General features: G+C 46.3%; 1 protein-coding gene across 2 annotated transcripts in view; it reads right to left on the reverse strand.

Annotated features, from left to right (window-relative positions):
* The window catches only part of Tdrd9 (tudor domain containing 9), a 94,013-nt gene that overhangs the window by 12,600 nt on the left and 61,332 nt on the right, over positions 1–20,081 (reverse strand). Inside the window, exons 25-34 of one of the 2 annotated variants that reach the window (XR_013106558.1) lie at positions 19,632–19,743; positions 18,279–18,491; positions 17,153–17,242; positions 15,943–16,203; positions 13,670–13,825; positions 13,155–13,225; positions 11,818–11,927; positions 10,995–11,091; positions 6,482–6,620; positions 2,592–2,696 (exon numbers count right to left, since the gene is read on the reverse strand). Coding sequence is in view for 1 of the 2 variants with exons in the window: in XM_076921032.1 (XP_076777147.1) it covers positions 2,592–2,710; positions 6,482–6,620; positions 10,995–11,091; positions 11,818–11,927; positions 13,155–13,225; positions 13,670–13,825; positions 15,943–16,203; positions 17,153–17,242; positions 18,279–18,491; positions 19,632–19,743 (1,368 nt within the window). In the remaining variant the exon portion in view is untranslated. Of the gene's footprint in view, positions 1–2,591; positions 2,711–6,481; positions 6,621–10,994; positions 11,092–11,817; positions 11,928–13,154; positions 13,226–13,669; positions 13,826–15,942; positions 16,204–17,152; positions 17,243–18,278; positions 18,492–19,631; positions 19,744–20,081 lie in introns of both variants that reach the window. The other variant, XM_076921032.1, reaches the window with a different exon arrangement.

Consider the following 20,081-nt stretch of genomic DNA (forward strand, 5'->3'; position numbering starts at 1 on the left):
ATAGCACCACAGAGAGTAGGTACAGAACAAGGGACCAGATGAAACAGATGGGTCTTGTTAGGAAAGGGAAACAGAATGAAGAGATGTTGTTGGAGAGGAGGGAATTGGAGGACCAAGCAGGGAGGAGGGGGAAGGGTTGTGGGAAGGGAATATGGAGAGAGACAGCTAAAATTAAGGGGCATTAGAGGGCTAGTATGGAAACAATACAGTAGAAACTTCTTTTAAAATATATACATATAAATATATCATAAATATGTAAATATAAAATCCATATAAATATACATACATACATACTATATACATACATACATGAAGCCGATCTAAATGAAAATGCCAAATAATGGGGGAGACAGGTCATCTCTTGTTTATGATACCAGGGTTGGGTTACATCCAACTGAGTTGTGGGTCAAAGGGCTCCGTGGGAATCCCTAAACAAACCAGGTTGTTAATCTCCACCAACTGACAGCAAGGCCCCACTGTGAACACACCGCCCATATTAAATATGGAGTTGTTGAGCTGGCATCTACAGAGCGCTTCCACCCCGAGGTTCCAGTGTCTCTGGACACTATCAAAAGAGTAACATAAACACAAAGCCGCCACACACTCTTTTGTCTACACCCTGCCCTGCCTACAAGATATGCCAGGGCAATAGTGGCACAAGCTTGTGGGAGTGACCAACCAATGTCTGGTTTGACTACGGCCCACTCCATGAGATGGAACCCATACACAACACTGCTTGGGTGACTTGAGATTAGGTAGCCGAGGACCTAGGGAAAAAAAACCAAATAATTCTGTTCTAAAAGAACAAGAAAAACACATTAATAAAATGACTCCTAATCAGAGTCCACTAAGATCACTGCCTTGTTCAGCTGTCATCAGAGAAACCTCTTCCTGGAGCAGACAGAAACAAATACAGAGACCCAGAGCCGAATATCACACAGAGAGACCCCTGAACACTCAGCCCTCAATGGGATGTCTCCATGAAATCCCTGCCTCGGAGCTCAGGGAGCCCTGGGAGAGGAAGAGGAAAGACTGTAAGAGCCAATAGGGAAGGAGGGCACCGAGAAAACAAGCCCCTCTAAATCAACACGGGAAAAGCTCATGAGCTCAGAGACTGAGGCAGCGAGCACAGGGCCTGTGTGGGGCTGTACCAGGTCCTCTGTGTGGATCATGGCTTCCAGTTCAGTGTTTTTACAGGAGTCCTGAGTGTGCCTCTGACATGTGTGCCTTCTGTTGGTTTGTCCTGCCCAACTCTGAAGTAACAACTTTTGTTTCATTATATTTATTTTGTTATATTTAGAATGAATGAATGAATGAATGAATGAATACCTAGCCACTAGAATAAAGATGAGCAACTGAGCTGTCACACCTGCTGGGAGAGAGAAATCTGTTCCCCAATAAAGCGTCCCTGGGGATGTCACCTCTCCACACAGGCCTCATGTTCAGGAGCAGCTGAACAACAGGAAATCAACTTCAGAGATTTGTGTGGTTTTATTGGTTACAGTCTGGTGGGTTTCATTGTTGTGTTTCTCTTAGGGTGTGCTTATATTTTGTTTTCTTGATTGTGGGGATTTTTGTTGCTGTACTGGGTTGGTGCTATTTTGAGAAAGAACTTGGGGGTGGGTAGGGAAGGGGAGGATCTGGAAGGACTTGGAGCGAAAATATGATCAACTATATTTAAATTTAAAAATTGTTTTAAATAAAAATATTAGAAAAAATATTATTTTAATTGTGCAGTTGCCCATAAGTTGTCTGTATTCTTTTTAATTTTTTGTTTTTAAGTTGCCTGTATTCTTGAAAGTAACCTCTATTAAACTGAGTAGTTCACCAACTAAAAATCATTTAATTGTTTAAAACAAATCTACTCCTCAAATCAGCATCATTGTCTCTGTTGGGCTGGGGTGACAGTGCCATCGGAGGCCACAGGAGACTGCTGGGTCCCATGGGCATATATCCGGGTGATCTATATACAGTAAACCTCAATTCCAGCTACAGGAGGAAGGGGGGACAGAAGGGGGGAGAGAGGGAGAGAATGAATGAATGAATGAATGAATGAATACAAAACCAGGTGGTACTCTGGCACATGCCTATAGTCCTAGCACCTGGGAAGCGGAGGTAGCCCACCGAGGGCACCAAAGGACACCCCTTGCCCTCTGAACTCTTGTTGGGAATGGCAATGAGAGGTGAAAGGTACAAGGGAGGGATTGTCAAGGGACCACCTAGTCTCCAAGTAACAGAGTCCACTTCTCTCCACCCCACCCAGCCCCCGTGTGTAACTAAGGGCAGGGATATAACACTCTCTGCGGCCCCTGCCCCCCATGCCCTGCCATACGGAACGATCACCTTACCATGTTTCCTCAAGTTGCTCACATGGATGAGGGATGATTATTCTGCCCAAACCCCAAATGATACAGACAGGACACCCACACCCCAGTGCCCTCAGGGGTCCCTCAGTCCTGGAACCCCACTTTAAGTAACTTACCTGTAACATCTCCTAAATGATCCAGACATCAAAATAACCACACACACACACACACACACACACTGTATATTGCCTAGTGTATACCTTAGCAGTACGTCACCATACTTACCCTAGAAGTTTCTGACGTGCATTCTCCTGTAACTGGGCGATTCTTTCAGGCCCAAGATACTTGGATCCATTTGGCCCATCACACACTAGCTTGTTGATGGCGGCCCTGAGAATATTAATCTGTAAATGAATAGTGACATACCATGTGGCTACATATAGCTGCATTTCATCTCACAGCTAACAGGCCACAGCATTTACACTGTGTTCTGTGACTAGCATCAGTTAAGAGTCTAGAGAATTAGGAGAACAACAGAAATAGCAGTGAAGAGTGACCAGGCCCCATAAGCCCATATCCAGTCTCTCCTACATTTGTTACAGCCGAGAAGCCAACGCTGGGACGTTGCTACAAGTCTGGATGCTTAGGTTGGACCCATTTCCTGTGAGCATCCCATTTCTCCTCTAGGACCTGGGTCCAAGAACCACCCTGAACTTACCATGCCGCCTTCTCTGTTACAGAATGGCTTCCCAGCCTTTTGCTTTACAAGATTTTGTTCTGGTTGGAGATTTTGAGTTTGTCATTGTCCAGAAGGGAGACACTGTCCCCTCTCTCACACTCCATAGGTAGACCTGCCCGCACCAGAGGACGTGGCCATGGTGCTTGGCTGGGGACTCTCCAAGCCTCCTGGCTCCCTCCTCTCAGTTCATCAAGCCTCACATGTCCTCAGAGACCCATAGAACCCACCTGAACTTAGACTAATTTTGTTAGGGATAACTGCTTTTCCCCAACTAATTATTGTATCGGTTTTCTTCCTAGATATTTTAAACTCTGGGTTATAATCCAATATATTTACTTTCCTATATGTAAATAAATACGTATGTAAAACAGTAATACATCACTGTTCAGCTCTGCTCACTGGCAGGTAGCTTTCCTTCTTGCTGGCTCTTATGTCCTTGCATGCATCCTATCCCTGTGTGCTCTGGACTGTGGGACTTTGGGACAAAGTTATCTAGGACTTGTTCACCATCATCTGGGCTCCTCCAAGGACCCTGAGTCACTTCTCCAGCTCCACCCTCTGCAGCAGTGTTTGTCTTCTAGGTTCCAGCTCCACTCCACTGCTGCTGCTGTTCGTGGGGGTCATCCATGGTGCCAGCATCTGCAGAATGCTGGAGTCTTCTGCTGCAACTTCTTTGCCTAACCTCTTCAGTCCTGGGACTTCAACTGTCACTGAGGCTGCACCTTCACCAATGACCTCTCCTGACCACTGAGTGTTGAGAGCTCAGTGGGATGTTCTGTGGGAGCCTGGAAGATGAGACTGTTGAGACAGTGCATAGGATGGAGGGCTGGATTTTGAAGTTTCAAAATGATAGTCAAAGACTATCAGAGCCATTTGCTATTCTGAATTGAGATTATTTAATTCTGGTCAGCTGGGGCTGAAGCGTCAGTCAGAATCAATAAGAGGCAACACGGAGGTGAAACATGTCTATTACCGGACACTTGATGCTGGTCAGCTGGAGCTAAGAAATTAGCAGTGACTGAGAAAAGACCAGCATCCCCAAGGTGAAATCTGAGAAGTGTTTTCTGAGTCAGCACACAGAAGCTGTGTTCCAGACATGACCAAAGTTGTACCTTGTGCTACAGCTTAACTTGGTAGTGTAAAAGTCACCTGTGTGGTGGTTTGGAGACCATGCAGGGGTCATAGAGAACGCCTGGGGCTCAGCAATGCTAGAGGTCAGGAGAGGTCATTGGTGAAAGTGCAGCCCAGTTGTAGGAGAAGACCCCGGCGTTTTGCAGATGCCAGTACCACGGATGACCACCAAGAGCAGCAGTGGAGTGGAGCTGGAGCCTAGAAGACAAGCTATGTGCTGCAGAGGGCGGAGCTGGAGAAGTGACTGAACTCCTTGGAGGAGCCCAGGAGATGGTGAGCAAATCCCAGATAACTGGACATTGAATTATTTACACTGTTGGAGTTTGGTTTTGCTTGGTTCAGTTTATGACTGTGCCCTGGTTCTTTCCTGTTGAAGAAGGTATTTAATTTAATTTAGATTTTTACAGAAGCCCACAGCTAACAGAGATTTTGGATTTTTAGAGAGATTAGATAGTTTAAAGAAATTGAAATTTTAGTGTGTTTTAATTTGTAAATACCATGGAAGTTTTTAAATTATTTATATTTCTAATGTGAGTTCTTGGGTATGAATAAGAAAAGAAGGTGTGGCTTAACAGTGATGCACTTGTGTGTCAAGCTGACAAGGGGTCAGTTCTGGGTGGTCTTATGTCAACTTGACACACAAAGTAGTCACCTGAGAGGAGGAACCTCAACTGACAAAATGCCTCCATAAGATCCAAAAATTGTAGGGTATTTTCTTAATTAGTGATTGATCAGGGAGGGCCCAGCCCATCGTGGGTAGTTCCATCCCTGGACTGGGAGTTGTGGGCTCTTTAAAAAAGTAGGTTGAGTGTGGTGGTTTGAATGAAAATGGCTCCCACAGGCTCACAGAGTGGCAGTATTAGGAGGTGTGGCCTTGTTAGGGGAAAATATGTCACAGAGGTAGGCACTGCAGTTTCAGAAGCTCAAGCCCGGCCCAGTGGTTCACTCTCTTCCTGCCGCCTGCAGATACAGAACTCTCAGCTACCTCTCTAGCACCAGTAGACTCAGGCTTAATCTGGTAAGAGACCAGTCCTCAGAGGGCAGCCCCTCTGTTTCCCGCCCACCTGTCATGTCAGCGCTGTAGACTGGGATGTGCAAGGGCCTCGCCTGCATCTCCTCACAAGCCAGCCACCCAGCCTCTCATCTGTTCATTTCCGTCCTATTTTGTTTCTAGTGAGCAGGAGACTGGCTACTATGGATGCGATCAGACATGAAATAGGCCCCTTTGCCTAATACGCACCGTTTCTTCATGGTCCTATCAGGATCCTTTGCACAGCCAACTTGCCCTTCATAGACAGAACCTCTGGTATATACCCACAAGACTTGTGCCAAACCCAAATGTATGCATGGGACTACTTGTTTCTAGAATGTTTGTTCTTCATTTTAAAACTAAGTCTGTGATCAAAGGAATACTTTTAAGAGCAGCCAGGCCTCTTAACGATGGAGCCACCGCTCCAGTCACCTTAAGTCTCCCCATGTGACAGCATAGTCACTGACAACAATAAAAGCTGAGGGCACTGCCAGCCTGTGTTCTAGGAGTTAGGACAGATGCCATGATGCAGCCACTCCTCCCTGCAGGTCCTCACACAGATGGTCAACTGTGTCATGCAATTTCTGAAAAGTCCCTAGAGTGGCATTTCTCAAGGTATTTTTAGAGAAAGGTCAGTTTTCATTTTTATGTAAATGCAAATGGACATGAATTGCTAGAATAAGAAAATACAAAAACAGAAACAGAATAATAAACATTTTTAATTAGCACCTGCTCACTTGATTGGCACACTCTAAAGACTGGCCCTGACTGCACAGGTATACTCAGCGGGTCTGGTACAGTGACAGAGCCGCTGGTGGCTGCTCTCCAGGCAGAGTGGGGCAGGTTGTTTTCTTTTTTAGATTCATTTTTTTAGTTTATGTATATAGTACACCATTGCTGTCTTCAGACACACCAGAAGAGGGCATCAGATCCCATTATAGATGGTTGTGAGCCACCATGTGGTTGCTGGGAATTGAACTCAGAACCTCTGGAAGAGCAGTCAGTGCTCTTAACCATTGAACCATCTCTCCAGACCATGGGCAGGTTGTTTCTTTATCTCCCTGTGTTACTAGCTCAAAGTGAGGCCCGTGTAAAGGAAAGGAGAGTGTAGGCCACCGAGAACAAGCCAGATAAGGAGTGTCCTGCATTGGCTGAGGCCACCATGGGTAACAGGCAAACATATCACCACATACAGTCTGTGGTTGATGCTAAGTCACATGGGTGCAAAAGCCATTGGGGGTGGGGAAGAATCCACGCCGAGAATGCCACACTTACCTCAATGATGTCCTCCACGTTGAAGCACACATCGAAGGCCAGCTCGATGTCATGCTCAGGCAGTATAGGGGCCTCCGTAGCTGAATTCCATCCCAAACCACAAAGGACCCCAGTGTAACATTTTCCATCACGGTCAACTCTGAAAAGCATTTAGAGGAGTTAAGTTAAGCCACTGTTTCAAGGTTAGTTAGATATGTGGCTGGTAAAGTTACCTGGTGCTTTCTCTAGCACCTGTACCGTAACTAAATTATGTGATTCCTCAGTTTTTACGCAGAAATACAGATTAAATATCAATCACTATAATGAAGATAATTTAATTATTGTTGTATGATAGCTGATCACACCGTGAGACTGTCTACTGGGAGAGCCTGTTTCCAGTTGTGGTGGGGCTCAGCCCTAGCACACACCGTTAATCCAGGAGCTTTCTGTTTGTTGTAAACAGGATTAAATAAAGTCCACCTTAGGTCAAGAGATAGAGCAAGTAACCAGTTGACAGGGAGTGAACATAGGAAAAAGCCATAGAGTGGGAGGAAGTCAGGAGGATGGATAGAGAGACGAACAGGAAGTAGAAAGGAGGGACTTGCACTTGGAAGGGTTCTTAAGACAGTGTGAAGAAGAACAGGCTTTTTCCATATGGGGCATCAGCTGAAGAGGAAGGTCGGCTGGGTGCTTTCTCTGCCTCTCTGAGCTACCAGGTTTTCATTCCAGCACCTGGCTCCCAAGTCTTCATTTGTTAAAACCGGATGATTGGGATTTTGTTTTAAAAATATCAATTCATATTACCAATGTTGGGTTTTTTTGTACAGATTTTTATTTTATGTGTATGGGTGTTTTGCCTGTGTGTCTGTATGTGCACCACACGCATGTCTGGTGCCCTCACCTGTCCCAGAAGGGGTTAGAGATGTTTGTGAGCTGCCATGTTGGTGCTAGGAACCTCCAGAAGAGTAGCCAGTGTTCTTAACCACTGAGCCATCTCTCTAGTCCTTCATCCTGGGCTATTAACTCTCTCTGGAGCAGATGAGGAAATGAGAAGTCTCCTTCATCAGCTTAATAAAAGTGAAGGGGACCCTGTGTATAAGTAAACTCAAGGACTAGAAACTCGAATTCAGACTTATGAGCCAGGTTTTGAGTAATCTGAAAGTGTTTCTTAGGTCGGCAGGATGACTAGGCATAAAGGCACAGCTGCCAAGCCAGACGACCCGAGTTCCATCCCAGGAACCCCCATGATGGAAGGAGAGCACAAACTTCCTACGAGTTGTCCGCTGACCTGCACATGCGCAGGGTGACACTGGGCTGGAGAGGTGGCTCAGCAGTTATGAGCATCTACTGCTCTTGCAAAGGACCCAAGTTCTGTCCCTAACACTCACATGGCTGCAATTTTAACTCCAGTTCCAGGGATTTTACATCTTCTTCTGACCAGCTATGTACAGGTGTACATACATGAGTGCTGGCAAAACACTCATATACATAATAGAAAATACATTAATATAAATTTAAGTAAAAATATTTTTCTTAAATGCAATAAAAATTAAAAATGTTTTTTAAATTCTACATGCCACCACATTATTAATATAATTTGTTATGATTTCAATGTATATAAAACCTTTTTAGAACAGAGGTAATAAGAAACCAGGAGTGACTATCAAGGTTTTTTTAAAAAATTATTTATTTTATGTATATGAGTGTTCTCTTTATTTACACCTGAATGCCAGAAGAGGGCATCGAATCCCATTACAGATGGTCGTGAGCCACCATGTGGTTGCTGGGAATTGAACTCAGGACCTCTGGAATAGCAGTCAGTGCTGTTAACTGCTGAGCCATCTCTCCAACCTCTATTTATTAGTTTCATTAGAACAGCATAGCACCTGACCCCCCAGGTTGTTCAAACTTAGTTAACACATACATACATACATACATACATACTTACATTTCGGTTTGTTTGTTTGTTTGTTTGAGATAGGGTCTTACCCAATAATCCAGACCAGCCTTGAACTTGCTATTTAGCCTAAGACTAGCTCTGAACTCACAATCCTCCTGCATCAGCCTCTCAACTCTTATGCTTTAGAGGTGTGTGTCATCATACCTGTGTTCTGCTTTATGTGTTAATAAGGTAAAAAAAAACTAATGCAAGCAGTTCACTGTGGTTTGAATTCCAAGTCTCCCCCAGAGACCCCTGTAAAGTTTTAGTTTGCTGCCTGTAGTCCTATGGGGCGGTGGTGGAGCCTCTGGGTCACTGAAAGCATGTTCTTGAAGAATACCAGGACCCTGGCCCCTCCTTTCCCTCTGCCTACTTACTAACTTGGGTGGCTTTGCTCTGCCATGTCTCTATCCTAATTTTCTGCCTTACCACAGGCCCCAGGGCAGAGTCAGATGCATGCTGGCTCAAGACTCTGACAATAAGCTGGAACACCTGTCATCTTCCCAGCTGTTTTCCCAGGTGTATCGTCATAGTGACTGTCCTGGCTGGTTTTATGTCATCTTGTCACAGCTGAAGTCACCAAAGAGGAAGGAGTCTCAACTAAGAAAATGCCTCCATGAGATCCAGCTGTAGGCATCTTCTTAAGTAGTAATTGATGGGGATGGGTCCAGCTCATGGTGGGTGGTACCATCCCTGGGCTGGTGGTCCTGGGTTCTAAAAGAAAGCAGGCTGAGCAAGCCAGGGAAGCAAACCAGTAAGCAACACCCCTCCATGGACTCTGCATCAGCTCCTGCCTTCAAGTTCCTACCCTACTGAACTCCTGTTCCGGCTTCCACCAGTGATAGACAGTGACGTGGAAGCTTCCCAAGTTTCATCTCGGCAATAGTAACCTTAACTAAGACAGTGACCAAAGGTGACATGTTGCCTCACTCTGCAGAGATGTTAGAAAGCCCATATTGCTGACATAAAGCCTAATAATGACCTTCTCATCACACGTCTCTGTACTCAAGTCTCCGAGGGAAAACCCAGGTTGGATAGGGAGCTATGGTCTATTGAGTTCACCTCTTTGCTTCCTAGTTCCCATGGGAAGAGAGGCTGACAAGGTTCCTCATTGGAACTGGCCACCAAAAAGCTTCAACTCTCACTCATAGGCTGTAGACAACAGGGTGCCACTTTGATTTACTATTCCATATTTCTAATTTCACAACATGTGTTTGTCTAGTTTTAATTAGTTAATTAAGATGTTTTGAATAGGTATGGTTCCCATAGACTCAGGGGTTTGAATGCTTAGCCCATAGGAGGTGGCATTATCAGGAAGTATGGCTTTGTTGGGAGTAGGTGTGTCCTTGCTGAAGGAAGTGTGCCACTGTGAGGGGTGGGCTTTGTGGTCTCCTATGCTCAAGCTACACCCAGTGTGGTACACAGTCCCCTTCTGCCGCCTATGGATCAAGATGTAGAACTCTCAGCTCCTCCAGCATCATGTCTGCCTGGACACTGCCATGTTTCCCACCATGATGATAATGGACTGAACCTCTAAAACTGTAAATCAGCTCCACTTTCTCCTGATAAGAGTTGCCTTAGTCACGTTGCTTCTTCACAGCAATCAAGCCCGAAGATGGCCTGTAATGCTGTCTGCTCCTTTATAAGTGTTTAAACTGCTCTTTGAATAATCAAAACCCAAGAACAGACGCTCCTCTGCTGACAGTGGATCCACACCCAACAAGTCTGTTAGTTTCTTGTCACTGTGAAAAAATGCCTGACAGAAGTAGCTTGAGCAAGGAAGGTTAGTGAGGGAGGTTATCTAGGTTCAGTTTCAGGGGAGCTCAGGTCAGGTCCTCTGTGGGTAAAGACAGGGAGAGTGGCCTCTGGATGTTTACACTGCAGCAGGCAGGAAGCAGAGGAAGCAGGCCAGCCCAGGAGCTGGTGTTGTCTTCACAGGCCTGGCCCCAGTGATCTTATCCCCGCTGTCTAGGTCTCATGTCCCAGAGGCTCCAGAGGCTCCCAGAACAGTACCATCCGAGCTGCAGTACACACTCCAGACTTAACCATAACTATATCCCAGCTTAAAAGACCCACAGTGGAAAATGCATCAATTATAGTGGGCTTCTGAATAGCTCAGCACACGCTAGCGTGTCGGATTAATAACCAGAGAAACTGAACAAGTCTTACTTTGGCATCACCATAAAACTAAAACTTAAAGAAGTTAAAGTCTCAGCTGGGCAGTGGTGGCGCACACCTTTAATCCCAGCACTTGGGAGGCAGAGGCAGGCGGATTTCCGAGTTCGAGGCCAGCCTGGTCTACAGAGTGAGTTCCAGGATAGCCAGGACTACACAAAGAAACCCTGTCTCAAAGAGAGAGAGAGAGAGAGAGAGAGAGAGAGAGAGAGAGAGAGAGAGAGAGAGAGAGAGAGAGAGAGAGAGAGAGGTTAAAATCTCCTAAGTCAGGGGCAGTGAGCAGTATGCAATGCAGAGTCACACAGAAACACACAGTGAACCAGTGCAGGATGAGCCACATCCTGACTCCACACTCTCTTCCCCACCTAGATTCTCTCTGTGCAAAAGCCTGCATGCAGACAAACGCAAGCCCACACATACCGTAACTCCATCACTGGTGCGAAGAGCATGCTGAGGAGGGCTGGGAGGCCTGGGATGTGAGGCATCAGGGAGGTCTCTCTCAGGAGCATGGTCGACCCTGCCACATGGTAGAGAACCAGCACAACACACAGGTTAGGGTCACTGCTCCCAATCCAGCTGGCTCATCTGTAGTACAGATCTGACACGGGGTCCTGCCCTTGGCTCCTGCGCATCCTACAGGCAGACTCATGACCATGCTTGGGCATTTATCCCTGAAGAGATAACCCACTGAGCCCATTGTCTTCAGTGTCTTCTTAGATCTTAACAGGATTTCCTAGAGCCAAGAACTCTGTAGACAGGCATGGAGAAACAATAATCATTTAATTCCCATATTCTTGTATAAAACAAAAGGTACTAATGCTTTGTTGCTTAAGTTTGAACTAGCCACTGCACTCAGGAAACAGCTTAACACAGCTGGAGAGCCGGCTCCGTTGTACAGAGTGCTTACTGCTCTGCACAGGACCCAGGTTCACTTCCTACACCTACAAGACAGCTCATACTCAACTCTAATTCCAGTTCTAGGTGATCTGATTCCTCTTCTGACTTCCATGGGCTCCTGTGCACATGTGGTGCTTGCGCGCTCTCTCTCTCTCCCTCTCCCTCTCTTACACACACACACACACACACACGCTCACACACGGGGGGGGGAGAAACAACACACACAGAACACACACACACACAGAGTGAGACAAGAGCTGAGCAAGTGAATACGCATGCATGAATTCTCCATAATTTCAAGTCAAAGAAAAGGAGAGACAACAGATAACAGAAGCCATCTCATTACCAGTCTCGTTAACTGAAAGTGAAGCTGCGACCAGCATCCTCTGGTGCAGGTCGGCAGGGCTGTCACTGATGACCACAGAATTGATGCTCTCCTTCTCAATCCACACACATCTGGGAAGAAGCAGCAGGGCACAGGCTGTTGCCTCACTGGCCAGGTGATGGAGCATGCCAGCCCATAGTGAACCTCAGAAAGATGATGGCACAGGCGAACCCAGGATGCACACAGGCCCTGGGCTCCTCTTTGAGTCAGTTCACGCCCTCCCTGCCCCTACCCTTGGGCACCATCTACATCAGCTCTCAAGCCTGCCTTTCTACCCTTGCTCTGTCAGGCTCTGTAGCCCTTGAAGCCTCTGCCTGCCTCCCAGCAGAGTGGTCTCGGTGTGGCCCATCCAGCCTGCCTCACCACCCCACCCCACCCCACTGCTTCTGAACAGAGATGGCTACGTCTCTACAAAGTCACCTGCAAGCTTCTCTGCCACCACTGCCTCTAACTCTGTCCCATTTCTAAAAATGCTCATGAAGCCGCCGGTGTGCACACCTCTTCTCTGGCTTCAGGTTACACTGCGAACGGTCTCACAGGCCTGCTCGTACCAACAATTCAGCATACGGCCGTGTATATTCGGCCTCCTGAAGACCATTCAGACGGTCTGCACAAGGCCCGAGCATCTGCACTGCTATCAGGACACCTATTCCTAGTCTTTGGAAGAATTCAGAGAAGCCAGTGTTTGCCCAGAGTGCTCCTTACAAAAGTACAAGGTTAAAGCTTTTCAACTACGTTTGGATACTCTTGAAATGAGACTACAGAAGTGCAGCCCTTCTCCTCCACCCAAGTCTGCAATTGTACTTAGCTTACTCAAAGCTGTTACAAACACATTCTCCAACCTAGTCCTACACAGTATCACTGGAACCTGTCAGTCCCCACCCTGCATCCCCCACACTATACCACAGCAAATACCCTGTGGCCTTCTAAGTACAGCCAGGACCCCAGATGCTTCCATGCATCCCTGGCCCCTGTCAAGACAACTGTCACTAATTCTCTGTCACCATTCAACATACGGTATTAGTAAAAATGACAGCTGCATCTGTTTCCCAGATCATAACTCTCCCAGAACACAGATCCTTCAGCAGTCTAGGCACAGAGGGAACTCACTGCCTGCTGAGTGACAGCTATAACCAGGACAGAAGAAACAAAACTGTCTACTGTTTTCACAGGGAGCAGGGGCATCAGGGACATGCTAAAACAGTCTTGTAGCTTATGTACAAAGAAAGGTAAGTCTCTCATGGGGCTTACAGATAAAGAAACGGAAATATTTCATAGGAAAATTAATTTAGTCATACCTGAACTTGGATATTCTGGTCAGACTATGACACTTCAGTTCATAAGGGTTAAAGGGCCCATGAAGAACAGCCTGCATATACAAAATATATGTTACCAATACACAATATGCCACTCAGTATAAATGGTGGTAGTCCCAAAGTCAGCTCAGGCTTTACAATGATATCAGAGTGTGGTGGCACATACCTATCCTCTCAGAACTCAGAAAACTGAAGTAGGAGGATTATGGGTCCAAGGCCCACTTAAGCCAAACTGACAAGACTGTCTCGAAAGAAAGAAGAAAAAAGGAAAGCAGGAATTCTGCACTGAGGAAGCAGGCAGAGGAAGAGTGCTTGCCGAGCCAGTTGGTCCCCAGCACAGTAACAGACTGGAAAGAGGGAGGAAGGAGGAGGAAGAGAGGGGACGAGAGAGGACTCAAGAAGAACCACAGGAAGAGGGAAAGCCGTCGTGGCTGTAGCCACAGCCCAGGGCAAACTGCAGAGCGAGCAAGGTCCAAGATGTGTTTTACACCGCTCACCTTGCAGTTTGGAGCCCCCAGCCGGTTGGAAGTGAAGCTCTCCAATAGCACCCGGATGAGGTGCTTCTCATCGTCCTTCACAGGAGAGGACATGGAGCCGTCCAGCATGGCATCCACTGACTTCGCAAAGAAACCCTTGAGAACTTCATAGCTTTGCTGATCAAAACAAGTGTTTATTGTGTCAAAGGCAGAAATGAAAGCAAAAGCACAAATCTCATATCAAAACGTTTCATAGATAGAATCTTATTCCTATTTGAATGCCATGTATGCATAGGGAGATTGTTTTATCAAGTTCATTTAAAATTCAAGCAAAAAATAAAGACTAACTATATTTTCTAACATAATAGGATATTAGAGAAAGAACTGTTTTTAATACACATTAAAGGCAGCTGCTTTAGTAAGTCCTATCTTAGTGGTAATCAATAGCTAGCTAATTGGATTTAAAGCCCACTTAACAGGAAGGAACTTGTGTCTGGTACTGGAAACCCAGCCAAGGTCCTGTAGTTAGTGAGATCACGGTCTTAGAGAAGGACCCACTCTTGCCAGTGTGGGAGTGGAGGAAGCCTTGGAGTGAATGTGCAAACACAGATCAAGTCCTGAGTGGACATGTACTACTGACATGGACATGGCCTGGGGCCAACTGGAAACAAAACCGCAATGTCCTCTTCCGGTCTGAGTCTAATATTGTGGGCAAGAACTGGTGTTTACAAACTATCAGCTGTAGCTCCCTCCTCCTGGATGTTTGCAGCTGGAGACAATCACCTACAGAGACTTCCTACTGAGACTAACTCACTTCTCAGGAGCTGTGCGGAGGTTCCCTGTTGTTGCTGTGGTAGATGGTGCTTCTCCATTCAAGTGCGCACAGCACAGCCCGTCTGACCACAACTCCTCTGAGCGTGTCTATGTGTCTGTTCTGCTCTCATTCCCTCACCAGCCCAGTCAGGTTTCCAGACCCAAGTTGCAAGGAATATGGTGTGGCACTCATTAAACCGGTGTTTTCCTAACTTCATTCTAAATCATATACCTACAGGTGACTATCACTCTCGCCTCTCGTCACAAGGCACCTCTCTGCAGTCTACAGGCATCATTTTAGAAAACCACAACTTGGTGCATCCATGACACCCCCACCCCTCAGGCTCAAGGAGCACCGTGGAGATGATGGGATGGAAGGGCTGTAAGACCAGAGGACAGGAAGTCTGCTTTAAGGCTGCAACTCCTAGAAATGAGAGGGAAGCCACACCAGGAAACCTCGACAACACAGCGCCCTAAAGACCACCTGAGCATCGACCACACCATCCACACTAGGGTGGAAAGAGGGAGCTCACAGAACCCCACCTCTAGACAAAGAACTACAGGAATTACTAACTCCTGAGAGAAGGAAACACCCCCTAGCTGGTTCTCTAACATGAAGGGATCAGTCCTGACAGCATCCACATATAAGCAACACTAAACGCTGTATTTATATACTTATGCATTCATATTAATATGTAACAGTAGAGAAACGGAGGCCATGGGTGTGGGTGGAGTGAGGGGATGTGGGAGAATTGCAAGGAGGAAATGGTGTAACCGTATTTTAATTTTTGACAATTTGCAAATAAAAAAGCTTGAAAAGTAGTTAAAGAAATTCTGAAATGCTTACTACATATGACTTGCTTACTGAGTACTTCCATTGCAGAAATAAGTTTTAGAATCCATTAAAAAGGATAAAATTAGCCGGGCAGTGGTGGCGCACGCCTTTAATCCCAGCACTTGGGAGGCAGAGGCAGGTGGATTTCTGAGTTCAAGGCCAGCCTGGTCTACAGAGTGGATTCCAGGACATCCAGGGCTACACAGAGAAACCCTGTCTTGAAAAACAAAAAACAAAACAAAAAAAAATGGATAAAATTAAAATATAGAATATTTTTAAGTTAATTTTCATTTCTAAAACAAAAATAATTGACTAGGAAACTGCCAAAAATATCATGCATCCACCATAATGCAGTTCCCAAGAAATAAAGAAGACACTTTAGATCAGTGGTCTTCAACCTATGGGTCTTGACCCTTTTAGAGGCTGAATAATCCTTTCACAGGGGTTGCCTAAGACCATCTGCATATCAGATATTTACATTATGACCATAACAGTAGCAAAATTAGTTATGAAGTAGCAATGAGAATAATTTTATGGTTGGGGTCACCACAGAAAGGAAGAATCGTGCTTCACCCACTGTCGCCTCCCAGCCTGGCCTAGCCCAGCCAGCATGCACATGTGTTCCACCAACAGACAAGGGTCACACCTTTGACTCATAGGACTCCTCTGCGAGCTCAGCATAGCCCTCCCTGATGAGAACATCTCTAATGTTGACGGCATCCTGGGCCCCCGAGTATCGGTACACATCCACGTGCAGGACGCTGTGTACAATGGAGAACACCTTCACCAGGAGAGGACAGCCGCTGACCAGGGCAGCGAACCGCCCATTGGCACCCCCACTCCAGTGCTCGCCACAGATGAGAGACTTTGCTGATGGTCTCATTTTGCAAATCTTGAATTCCAAGGCCTGGGGCAGAAGGGAAAGCACTCTGACACAGTGCTAATGATAAAGTCTCCTGAAATGTAACTGTTAATCAGCACTCCCACACAAGTCCTGAAGCTAAATAAACACTCTTCACTTCTTTTTTTATTTTTTAATTTATGTATTTGTTGGTTTTGGAGAGTCTCACTGTACAGACCAGGCTGTCCTGAGCTCCGGCATCCGTGTTCCCTCTGCCACCGAGTGCTAGGACGACGATGACGACGGTATGTCGGTGCCACGGACTTCCTTTGTCATCTATTTCAAAGTGCACTATTTTAAAGTGAACTTGAGTGTGCTCTTTGGGAAGGAGCTACACCTGGTGCCAACAGAGCCTGAGCAGACAGTGTCAGAAGGGCTGTGGTGCCGAGTAAGAACTAAGAACGGCCCCAGAGGCTCAGATATTTGCATGCTTGATCATCACGAGTGGAAGTTTTTCTGAAAAGCTTGGAAAGATTTCTAATCTTGTGTGGTCTTGTTAGAGGAAGTGGGGTTTCAAAAGCTCACACCAGACTTCCTCTGCCTACACATCAGCATGCAGCTCTCAGCTCCTTCTCCAGCACCACACCTGCCTGCCACTACGCTCTCTGCCATGATGATAATGGACTAAGCCTCCAATGCTGTAAACCACCCCCCAATTAAATGCTTTCCTTTATAAGTGGCCTTGCCTCTTCTCAGCAACACAACAGTAGCTAAGACAACACTGCTGAATTAAAACCATTTTCTTTTGCTCAAAGTCAGATCCTCCATACATTCTGGTTTTCTCCAAGACTAATGTGGCAGCGATAGCTATGGTGATATAGTTTTTAAGAGTAGATACCACATTTGGCTAGTGTGAGCCATCCTTGCCTGTTATGGACTTCAGCTGCCATGGCGACCTCTAGCCAGGTTCCCTCTGGTGTCTAACACTCACTCCCCAGCCTTTTCTCAGCCTTACCTGAAATGGAAGCTCCAGAAACTGACAGGGGATCTCCCTCAGGAGATCCAGGTCTACATGAGACCTATTCCCATAGTCTACGAAGAATACCTACAAGATAAAGGAAACAAATACTCTGACAGAGTAGAGTCTCTACACGGTTCTCTCTGCAGCACAGAGAAATGCCTTCTCTGCTTCTACAACTGCGTACATGGGACTCAGTCCACACGCAGACAAAGAAAATTCCTTATATTCTCATTTTTTTTTTTTTTGGCCAGGAAATGCTAATTCAAATCCACTGTTAGAATTCTTTTATTTGGAAATTTCACATATTGCACCCTGATCACATTCACTTCCTAGTCCTCCCAGGTTCACCCCCTACCATTGTGACCTCCCCCAAAAGAAAAGAAAAGAAAAAATACCATGTCCAATTTGTGTTGCCCGTATACTTGCTAGAGCATAGTCAAACTCCCAGTAGCCAGCCCTTAAAGGAAACTGAGTCCTACCCCACCCCCACCCCTGCCAGAAGCTATCAACTGTGGAGAGCTACTCTCCAATGCTCAAGAGTCCTCTTTGATGGCTTTCAATCTAGGCTGTTACTTTCTTCTTGGGGATTGAGGGTGGAAAGAGGTAATTACAGACACCACCTATGTCTCTTACACTCCCATTCTTAGAGTAACCACTCTCTATGTCTTTGCTGCATTTATTTGTTTGTTTGTTTGTTTATGGTTTTTTTGAGACAGGGTATCTCTATGTACATAGCGTTGGCTGTTCTGGAACACACCATGTAGATCAGGCTGGCCTTGAATTCACACAGGCCTGCTACTGCCCCTGCCCCAAGTGCTGGGATTAAAGGTGTGCACCACTGCTAATCACTTCATGTTTCATTCCTTGTTAAAGGCAAATTTTCTACTTTTTATATGATGTGCACCACATGTATACACTGCCCATGAAGGCTGGAAGAGGGTGTCAGATCCCCAGGTCTGGAGTTACAAATGGTTGTTAGCCTCCATGTGGGTGATGGGAATTGAACCAGGGTCCTCTTGAAAAGCAGCCAGTGCTCTTAACCACTGAGCCATCTCTCCAGTCCCAAAATTTTCTATAAATTTCTAGTCTTATTTCCTTTCTTGTTAACAGAAAAACATACCTCAGCAGAATTTCCAGAAACATAAAGAATCTGAGCTCTAAAGTAGCTTTCCTTGTTGTAATCGGTAAAAGGTGCCAGGCAGACCAAGTCCGGATGTGGGTGGATAGGCAGAGGGACCAGTTCTAGGCGGTTTATCTCAGCCGTCAGCTGTTTCAGCAGCTCAGCATTCCTTTCATCAATCCTGTACCCCCAGAAGTGCCCAACTTCCACCACCTGCAGGAGAAGAGTGTGGGCACCCATAAAGACCACCAATGGGCCACACAGGCAGCCATGTGTGAGCACACCTAAAGACCACCGATGGGCTACACAGCCACATGTGGACACACATAAAGAACACTGATGGGCCACACGGCCGAGTGTGGGCACACATAAAGGCCACCGATGGGCCACACGGCCACGTGTGGTAAAGGCTTATTTCTGTGTCAGTGTCCTTCACAGGCCCTAACAGCCTCTGTGAAGCACATGAGGAGCTTCTTGTCAGCAACAGCAGCAAGTGCATGAACCACATGCTACCCAGAGGGGACTCCATGGCCCAGGGCCTGAAGGCTTCGGGAGGTCTGGATTTGGTCCAGACAAGTCAATACCATGGGACCTCCTGTGCCCTCGAAGCTGCTGAGTTCAGGTGCAGGGCCAAGCGCCCAGTCCACGAATACGAAGAACATGTGAGGTCTGGCAGAGAAAAGCCAGCCTTGTGTAAGACTCACTGGGCAACTTCTCCACGGCTGCCTCAGACCACAGGGGCTGCGCACAGCAGTGTTCTCGATTGCTTGGATTTCAGATTTCTACATGAAATTCCCCAGCCAAGTATAGCTTTAGATTTACTAGAAAATCAACATGTTTGCTTATGTGTTTTTTGTGCTGGGTTTAAATCAGGGCCTCACACACGTGAGACAGCAGCTCCACTGTGGAACCTCATCCTTGAGTCTATATGAGTTATTTTAAAGAAGTTTTTAAAACACCCAAATATTTCAACACTAGTTTTGTTGATGTAAAGAATTCTATAGCATGTGTCATGCCAACTAACTTTTTAAGTTTTATCTTGTCAAATATTTAGGTTTTTTTTTTTTTTTCCTTTTGAGATATCTCAGGGTATAGTCCTGGCTTGCCTAGAACTCTCTATGGAGACAAGGCTAGCCTCAAATGCACAGTGACCCACCTCTGCCTCCTAAGTACTAGGATTAAAGGTGTATGTCCCCACAACATGTCAAATACTTTAATTCTGAGGCACTCCTGCCCAGCCACGTTTACCCGAGGAGGAGCTGGCTCACAGTGCACATGATGAGCCTGCTGCATGACCAGAATCTTCAGACATGGAGTGGGAAGGGCTCTAGGGACTGAGTGGGACACTCTCACCTCAGTGACATCGACTGTCAGGAGAAGATCTGCAACTGTCCAGGGTCTGTCCAAGGTGCTGAATGACACTTGCATGGGATCTACTGTCTGCTTCTGGAAGTCCACGTTCACCCTGAATAACAGGAGTGTGAAGGAAGCAAGTAAGAGCTAAATGGCTTTATTTCCACATGTGAGTCACCACCTCATCTACCCCAGCATTTCTGGCACTAGAGTTTGGTTCTTCATCGTCCCCTAAAGGCCTATGGGGAACTGTCGGTGCCAGTGGGTCTTTGGGAGGTGGAGCTCAGGGCCCAAGTAACAGAACCAGCCAACCACGGACTAAAACTTCTGAGGCCATGAGCCAAATTAGCTTTTCCTCTTGCAAGCTGATCGTCTCAGGTACTTGTTACAGTTTGACCTCACTGCAATAAAGAATGTCTGGTGACTTCCTTGGCTATCATGGAAGTCATG

The sequence above is a fragment of the Arvicanthis niloticus genome, chromosome 23 (assembly GCF_011762505.2).
Source record: "Arvicanthis niloticus isolate mArvNil1 chromosome 23, mArvNil1.pat.X, whole genome shotgun sequence".
In the NCBI taxonomy this organism is placed as follows: domain Eukaryota; kingdom Metazoa; phylum Chordata; class Mammalia; order Rodentia; family Muridae; genus Arvicanthis; species Arvicanthis niloticus.